We start from the raw sequence: 9,491 nt of genomic DNA, 5'->3' as shown, positions 1-9,491 counted from the left end.
CCGAGGAGCGGCGTTGTTTGAGAAGCCAGCAGCTCGGGGTTCTGCGGTATCGGCCCCCTCGGCCAAAGTTGGGGGGGGTGGGGCGCCGAGCGCGCGGGGTGGGGGGGGTCCTGGTCTTTGGCTTCTCAACTCGGTCCTGATTCGACAGCGAACATGTCTCGGCCTGTCAGGTCAGTGCGGAGTCTGAGGCCCGGAGCGGGTGGGAGAGGTGGGGGGTGGGGGTGAACCGCGAAGGAGTGGGGGGCACAGACCTGGAGTCTGCTCGCTCCCCTGCCACCCGCGGCCTCCTCCTTGGGGGCCCCCGCGCGCCCTTGAGCGTGGGGGGCCTCGCTGGCGCGCGGTGCTGCGTGGGGGTGGCGGCCGTGCGCCCATGCGCGCTCCTCCCCTCCCCGCTCCGCGGCAGGGCTCCGGGCTGCCCGGCTGCCTCCCCCACCCGCCGCACTCGCGCGGGCGGGGTGCTCCCTGCACCGCCAGCGGCCGGAGGGGGAGGGGTGTGGAGTCAGTGCCCCCACCCAGGCCCCACCTCCTCGGGGCCGGCCCCCGGGAGCCCGCCGCGGGGACTGCGGCGGAGCCGGGCTAGGGCCCCCCACCTTCCGCGAGGAGGAGCGCTGACACCCGTCTCGCCCCTTCCCCGCCTCTGCTCGCGTTGGGGGCTGGGGCGCACGGCACTTTTTCCAGCGGCCCGGAGTGTTCCACGCCGAGGAGGAGGGCAGCTCCGCCGCGGGCCCCGCCTCCGGCATCGGGCGTGGGCGGGGCCCGTCCTGTGCGCCCTCCGGCCCGTGTGAGTTCCGAGCGGGTCGCTGGGGAATGACTGCTGCCGCTCCCCCGACTCGGAGCTCGGAGCGGGTGGGAGCCCCCGAGGTCGCCCTGACCCTCCGCCTCGCTGTGCCCGCCCTCGGGGAAGCGCCCTTCCTCCGGGAGGTGCGGGTTGGCAGCGCGACCCAGATCCCGGGCGGTTCTCGGTCCCGCTAGCTCCCGACTCCCAGCGGCGTACACGTCGCGCGGTTTTTGTAACCCTCTCTTTACCCCGGTAACTTTAATAATGAAGGGCTTCTGTTCGGTTCGCCGTTGGACTTTATTCTGAGAATTTCAACAAGTTCGCTGTCCCCCCGCGGACGGTGGGCTCGTCCTTCGCCGTCCTCCCGGCGGTGGTATGGAATGTGCCATTTGTGGAGGGGTGTGGCTGAAGGCGGTCCGCGGGGGCCTCGGGAAGGAGGAAGGAGAGCGGTTGCCAATACGACTTTGCATGTGATGTCCGGGACGTTTTCGATGTAAGGAGTTGGCTACTTTGCATAGTGTTTTCTGGATCCGTGCGTAAAGGTACGGTTTGAACGTGTGTAAGAGTTGCTTCCCCTCTTCCAAGTGTTGTGAGAAACGGAAGTGCTCGGACCTGGCGCTGTGAAGAGGTTTGCAACCCCCGGAGCGGGGTTTGTTCTCCTCTGTCCTGTTTCCCCGGCTAGGCCGTCCGTCTGTCTCCAGCTGGTGGTGGTGTGGCCCTGCGTGCCCCGCGCGAGGCGAGTTCTAACTACCTGAGTCGCGTTCCTGCCTTCTCATTTCGACCTCCGTCTCTGATAACTCACCATCACCACCGGGAAGAGTTTAGCCAACTTTTTGCAAGGAGTCTGAATAGGTATTTCAGGTTACCGTATGAATACCTTTTTTTGGGCATAAAACTTACCTATGTATCCCATCCATTTATGTAGAATATTTTCTTGAGGATCAGGTCAAATTATCAAATATTTGTTTCATCTGCGTTGGACCTTCTGTCTTCCTCAAAGTAAATTACTGTGTGGTGAAATTGTACCGTTATTTTTTCTCTGCTTTTTAACAAGTCCACTAGGCTTTGATGGGTTTAATGTGACGTTCTTACATGCCTGAATGTGTTTCCAGATTTAAATACTGGAACACAAGCAGAACTTTATTTTACTTGAAAACTGGATTTTTAATATCACCAGGTGGAGACAAATATATTAAGCATGCTCTATAAGTTTTTTGGAGGCGTTGGGATTTCTGCACAACCTTTTTCTTGCTCAGTATGTGTTAAAAATAATTTTAACTCTGTATTTGCTCCTAAATGACGCATGAAGTTAATATATTGTGGGCTTTTTTGGGATCACTTTGAAATTATTGGTGATAAAGTCTGTAACTATTTTTTGAAATCTTTAATATACTCAAGACCAATAATAAAGCAGAAATAACTAAATTTGAATTTGCTGGTTTGTTAAACTTGCAATTTAAAAAGTCCTCTTAGGGAAGTGCTTTTGCTTCAAGGTGTAATTGAAGATCTATGTACCTGAGGGCATTTAATAAAAAATTAATAGTCGACATTGATTCAGAATAATCAGCCTTGTTTAAAAACAGAAAAAATCATTTTGGGAAATAATAGTATCAGCACATCTTGTTTTGGAGTATGTTTCTTCCCTTAGGCCTATATGTAATTTTGAGGTTTATTTGGTTTTCAGCATACTGTAAATATTCATTTTCACATTAACCTAAGCATTTAAAGAAGATTTATTAATAGCTGCTTTCACTAGTTTTCAAATGGGGATAAGCTACAGCAGGGATTTCCACAGATGTGTGTAACATATAGTATTATTATCCTTACCTTTTACAGTGTCTGACTCATAAAGGAGCGCAAATATTTTAGGCCTTGGATTCAAATTTATAGCATAAAATTACAGTCTTGGAGTTAGAAAAAAAATTAAGCTAATTTATTTTTCAAGGGACTTAATGGGAACCTGAACAAATGAAGTGCCTTGTATCACACACTAGTGGGTGCCAGATTGGGTCTAGATGAGAACCTAGATTTCTCATTCAGTCTTGCTCATCCTTCCCCTCCCCCTTTCTGTATAGTTATCACTTTATCACCTTCTTCCTGATAAATATTGACATAATTGTAGTGTATGGAACTTTTTTTGAATATATATTTTTCTTAATTGACTTCAGAGAGGGAGAGATAGAAACATCAGTGATTAGAGAGAATCACTGATTGGCTGTCTCCTGCAGGCCCCCTACTGGGGACTGAGCCTGCAACACAGACATGTGCCCTTGACCAGAATGGAACCTGGGACCCTTCAATCCACAGGCTGATGCTCTATCCATTGAGCCAAACCAGCTAGAGCTGTATGGAACTTAACTTTTCAAAGTGCTTCCATGACTCCTAACTGTGAGGGAGGAAGAAAAATGCTATTGCTTGTAAAAGATGAGAAAGTTCAGAGAGATTTACGACTTGCTCAGACTAGAAACCAGGTTTCTTGAAATTCAGCTTGTACATGATCCAAGTTACTCAGATCAATTTATTTGCTCCTTTCTTTGTAGGGTAAGTGTGCTTGATATCTTGTCTTTTTTTTTTTTTTTTTAATTGACTTTTAGGAAGAGAGAGTGAAACATTGATCCGTTGCATCTCAACCAGGGATGGAACCCACAAACTGGGTATGTGCCCTGACTGGTAATCGAACTCACCACCTTTTTGTGTACCTGACGATGCTCCAACCAACTGAGCCACACAGGCCAGGGCGATATCTTGTCTTTTGTTTAGTACAGTGATCGGCAAACTGTGCCTCGCGAGCCACATGCGGCTCTTTGGCCCCTTGAGTGTGGCCACGAAGTTTCAATCTCACTGTACGTGTGCGCCCGCACGTGGTATTTTGTGGAAGAGCCACATCAAGGGGCCGCAGTTTGCCGACCACTGGTTTAGTACTTCAGATTGCAGGGAACCTTTAACATTGAAAGTTTATATGTGAAATTATAGGCTCAATAACTTTTATGTTTATAATTATGCTGAGAATTAACAGCTTTCCCAAGATTCCGGATTTCTTTTCCAAGGAAATTCTGTTTGAGATATATCTAGATTCTAAAAATTGATACTCTCACCAGAATATTAGTTTCAAAAAGTTAAAGGGTAAACTGGAAATTTCTGATAGCTTGGGATTTATGATACCAAGTATGCACAGGAAGACATGAAAAGTTTAGTAGCCTAGTAAATGTGGTTTAGACTGGTTCCTTTATATCTCTTATTCTCTACATCCAGATTTCGGGGGCGGGGGGCGTTAACTGTGGATCTGTACATTTTATTACTATTTACATATAATTTTCCTCTAAGACAGTGGTTCTCAACCTTCTGGCCCTTTAAATACAGTTCCTCATGTGACCCAACCAGAAAATTATTTTCGTTGCCACTTCATAACTGTAATGTTGCTACTGTTATGAATTGTAATGTAAATATCTGATATGCAGGATGGTCTTAGGCGACCCCTGTGAAGGGTCGTTCTACTGTCAAAGGGGTCGCGACGCACAGGTTGAGAACCGCTGCTCTAAGAAGATGTAAACTCTTCTGTAGACTTTACTTTCAAAAATAACTCAAGCCCTAACCGGTTTGGCTCAGTGGATAGAGCGTCGGCCTGCAGACTGAAAGGTCCCAGGTTCAATTCCGGCCAAGAGCATGTACCTTGGTTGCGGGCACATCCCAGGTGGAGGGTGTGCAGGAGGCAGCTGATCGATGTTTCTCTCTCATTGATGTTTCTAACTCTCTATCCCTCTCCCTTCCTCTCTGTGAAAAATCAATAAAATATATATTTTTTAAAAAACTCACATAATTGACAAAGCCTGAATAATAGGGGGAGTTAATTGTTCAACATTTCAGAGTAGTTTACTGAAAATAGAGTCACTTTACTAGAGGCTTTCACTCTAACTTGTGTTATCCTCATTACAATCTTGTATGATAGGATTTTTTAAAAATTCCTACATAACAGATGATGAAGTAAGCTTAAAGATTATGTTACTTGAGGTCATAGACTATTAAAAGCATGGCCAAGATTTGAACTCAAGTTTTCTGAATGCAAACCTGGCGTTCTTTCCATGGCACCAGTTTTTCCTTCCCAGTATTTGGCATGAAGATGGTCAGACTTCTTAAGTTTAGTAATCTCTTCAGTGGCAAGTATTTTTTGCATGCATAGGTGTTTTTTTTTATTCTTTATAGAAAATATTTTACAGAAAATGTGCCTGTGTTGTGTTTTTGTTTTTCATTTTTAGAGAGAGAGAGGAAGAGAGAGAAACATTAATGTGAGAGTGAAATATCTATCGACTGCCTCCTGCATGCACCCTCCCGGGGATCAAGCCTGCAACCAGGCATGTGCCCTGACCGAATTGAACTCATGATCTCATTGTTTAAGTCAAATCCGGTTTACCAAAATACTCTGCCAGGTATGTTAACATATTTCAAAATCTTGAAATAACTCTTATGGCAAGGTATACTGGTATATTATCTCCATTTCATATGTGAGGTAGCTGAGGCTTGACGAAATTACGTGACAGGTCCAGTTCACCTAACTATTATGAAGTGAAGGAGGAATTCAAATCCCAAGTGTGGCCAGCCCAAAGCCAGTATGGTCTTTCCTGTGAGATACTGCCATGAAGCGTTACTCTTTTCATGATAGTAGTGCACTTTGCTGTCTCTGGAGGGGGCTACAGTTCATAATAGGACTTTTGTGTAGGGAAGACCAACTTTAAAAGTGAGCTGGGGGGTGGGAGGGGTGGCCTGTGTGCTTAGTGGTTGAGTGTCAACCCATGCACCTTGAGGCCTCTGGTTCGATTCCTGGACAGGGCACATGTCTAGGTTGTGGGCTTAATCCCATTGGGAGATGTGCAGGAGACAGCCAATCAATGTTTCTCATCCATGTTTCTATCTCTTTAGAAATCAATAAATATATTTTAAAAAAATTGAGTTTGGGAGGAGGGAGGGTGGTGGAGAAAAAGACAGTTGTTTTGGAAGGAATGGAAGAATATGTGAAGGGATTAAAAAAAAGATACCTGAATGTAGAGGGAAATGTGAAGTGTAGTGTGAAGCTTTTGTAGGAAGAAATGTGAATGTTAGGTAAGTGGTATTGCTTTAAGTTTATACATTTTATAATACAAGGACATTTCCTCGTGACTAAAGGGAATAGATTCCAAATCCACCTAAAGAATATGCTAAGACAATAAATGGGTTCATTTTAGTGTAAGTATAGATGCAAAAATGCCAAACAGGATATTAGCTAACTGAGTACAATGTGTATTAAAATATATATGATTAATTAGTATTTGTCCCAGGAATAAAACTTAAAATCTATCAGATTCATCATAAAAAAAAGACTAAACGAGAAAACTATGGCATTTGAAAAGATTCAACACCTATAACACCCATTAGTACATTGTAATTAGAAGAAAATTAAGATTAAAAATGGAATTGTTTGAGCTTGACAGAAGTTATAAAGTAAGGTAAGTTGTTGCATTTTTAGTGTTTTAAATCAATTAGCAGTGGAACTGTTGTGGAAAGTAACATGGTCCAGCAAAAGAAACCCAACCTCTGCTTAGGCTTATATAATGGAAATGGTGAACTCCATTTGAATACTAGCACTTTGCATTTATAAAGCATTTTATAATTTTTAAACTTTGTCTCATAGGTTTCTTTCAGGTCTAAAAACTAGTATGAAGAGAAAGCAATTTTGAATGAAGGGAGATTGGTTTTATTTACTCCCAGAAATAAAAACTAGGCCACCATATTGTGTATCTCCGCGATATCATCCATATTACATCTACATTATAGTCCATGTGAATGGTGCCCTTCTGGAGTTAATAAGATTTAGAGTCTGTCCAGATGGGGGTTGCATTGCAAAATTGGTTGCTTGAACTTAATAACAAAGAAGTTACTGAGCATGCTGTGAAGTGTTAGTTCTATTTGTTTTTTTAAAGTTTTAACTGTAAATAAATAAATAAATGTGACTCATTACTAGATGAAGAAGTATCTTCTTGGATTGTTGTGACTAGAGATAGAATCTTAATTTAGGCAACTGCTATGTTATACACAATAGAAGAAAACATTTACCACAGGACTACTTTGGTGAAACTGGGGCATCCCTTTGTTTTGTCTTTAAAAATGTATTACTATATAGATTCTTAAAGTGGAACTGATTGTTTGAAGAATTGCATTGCCATGCTTTTAAATAACTGCTACATAAATAGCCGTAATCATAGGCCTTTGGAATATTTAGGTTGAGGAGACCACAGGTTGCCAAAAGTGTTTCAACTGGGTATAACATTTTCAGATGCTTTTTAGTGCATCTCTATTTTTTGAATTGTGCACCTGTTCAGTTACCTGCTAAACAAGGGTAAATGACCCAGAAGATGAACTGCTTGAGAAACTAAAAATTAGCTTTACTGAGAAGTAAAAATCCACCTGCTTTTCATTGGGTCAGGAGCATAGACACAGCTCTCTGAATTCCACAGACATGCTGCATCTATAAAGATTTATAATGATTCTCTGAAATCAGAGACTATCAGGAACTTGTCTGATTGAAATTAGATCAATAAGAATGAAACATCACACATTTGTCAGAAAGAGCAAAGTCCTTTTGACATGGAGAACCAGCCACAATTTACAACTTCAGAGCTTCAGAGGAGGGGTTTCTGGACACAAAGGCCACATCTACCTTGCTTACAAATACGATGAGTGGTCCACTTTGCAGTCCAGACTTAATGTTAACCCCTTTACACACAGTCCTATTGAGCCTACCAAGGCACTGCTTCATTTAAATTTCACCTAAATTCTACCTTTCCCTAAATCCTGTTATTTTCCCAGTTTGGTGAGATGCTCCACACTTGATGTCATTGCCTTCATTGTATGAGTCAATAAACCTGACTTTGTAGAGCTACAGATTTGTCCCTGGGGATAGGGTTAATACAACAGGGGAAATATTCCACTGAGGTTTCAGACACCCTCTACTACAGACAGGCCTCTGCTTGGTAATGTGCACATCTGGTACCCCTTCAGTTTCATTTGCTTGAGGTTTCTCTGTCCCTAATTGTATATGGTTTGCACTAAACTTCTGTTGGTAAAAATCTAGCCCACTTTACTTATGTAATACTTGATCTCATACTCACTGAAATTTGTATGACTTAAAAAACATTTTCCTGCCAGGCCCATGTGGTTTAGCGGTTGAGTGTGGACCTATGAACCAGTAGGTTTGATGATTCCCTGTTAGGGCACATGCCCAGGTTTTGGGCACAGTCGCCAGTAGGAGGCTGCCAATCAGTGCTTCTGTCCCATCACTGATGTTTCTATCTCTCCCTCTCCCTTTCTCTCTGAAATAAAAAAATATATATTAAAAATATATTTTCTCTTATATGGAGATAATGTGATTATTTTGGAAATAAGGGGTGCTGTACAAGAGTTAATATTTTTCATCTGGACTAAGACATTATGTTGATTTTTTTTTTTAAATATATTTTATTGATTTTTTTACAGAGAGGAAGGGAGAGGGATAGAGAGTTAGAAACATCGATGAGAGAGAAACATCGATCAGCTGCCTCCTGCACACCCCCTACTGGGGATGTGCCCGCAACCCAGGTACATGCCCTTGACTGGAATCGAACCTGGGACCCTTCAGTCCGCAGGCTGACGCTCTATCCACTGAGCCAAATCGGTTAGGGCGTATGTTGATTTTTAAAAGAAGGTTTAGTAAGGGATTTGGACAATTATTTAATAAATAAATGTGCCTAGTTCATCATTCAGAAGTTTACACTGTTCCCTTTTCTGCAGAAAATAGAAACTTGATTTTTCCATTTGAAAACTTATAGGAGCTCTTTGCTATAATTTTTTTGTTGTTGTTTAATATGTTTTACTTTTTGCCTTATATCCTGTGACTGTTTTTAAATTTTGTTTAATAGTAAATAGCAAATTATATGAGATGTAGTGAGAACAATATATCATAGCCAAAAGGAACTTAAAGCTCAAAATAAATGAAGCATTTGTAAGAAATTACCCTGAATTAAGTTCAAGTATCCGGGCTTCTATGAAATAATCCAATCTAATACAAAAGGGATGTGTTAATTGACCGTCATGCTGTCACAAAGATGGTGGCACCCACAGCCAATGAGGGAATATGCTAATTGACTGTCACGCCCTCAAAGATGATGGCAGCACCCAGTCCCCTCAGCCCAGCCTTGCCACGCCTGCCTCTGGAGTCTCCTCAGCCCCCCAGCCCCCCAGGGCCTGCCCAAGGTGTGGGCAAGCCTCTGATGGCAGCCGCCCAGCCGCCCAGGGCCAGCCAAGGCTTGCTCTGCCGGCAGTGGCAACAGCAGAGGTGTGATGGGACATTGCCTTCCCCTGATCGCCAGGTCGCCTCCCACCCCTGAGGGCTCCCGGACTGTGAGAGGGGGCAGGCCAGGCTGAGGGCCACCACCTCCCTTCCAGTGCATGAATTTTTGTGCACTGGGCCTCTAGTATTCTTATATGCTGAGAGTATTTGGCATATGAGTAATCTTTGAGGGATAGAAGAATGGAGAAAGATAATGTCCTAAGTTTTAAAGGGGGGGCGAGGGGAATCTATATAAAAGCCTAAGCAACCCTTTGCCTGTTCAGTAGCTATGACACACACTGACCATCAGAGAGCAGATTCTCAATGCACAGGCATGGTAACATGGAACAGACTGATGAATCTCAGAGGGGATGGGGG

The 9,491-nt window shown here is 43.7% G+C and overlaps 1 protein-coding gene across 2 annotated transcripts in view; it reads left to right on the top strand.

The window, feature by feature from the left end:
- Positions 1 to 9,491, top strand: part of NUCKS1 (nuclear casein kinase and cyclin dependent kinase substrate 1) — a 33,063-nt gene continuing 23,572 nt past the window's right edge. The window contains exon 1 of one of the 2 annotated variants that reach the window (XM_059673892.1): positions 1 to 170. In XM_059673892.1, coding sequence (XP_059529875.1) covers positions 154 to 170 — 17 coding nt within the window. In that variant the 5' untranslated portion in view covers positions 1 to 153. Of the gene's footprint in view, positions 171 to 1,236; positions 1,272 to 9,491 lie in introns of those variants that run through there. The other variant, XM_059673891.1, reaches the window with a different exon arrangement.

Source organism: Myotis daubentonii, chromosome 18, assembly GCF_963259705.1.
Source record: "Myotis daubentonii chromosome 18, mMyoDau2.1, whole genome shotgun sequence".
Classification (NCBI taxonomy): domain Eukaryota; kingdom Metazoa; phylum Chordata; class Mammalia; order Chiroptera; family Vespertilionidae; genus Myotis; species Myotis daubentonii.
This window is presented reverse-complemented; position numbering and strand designations above follow the sequence as displayed.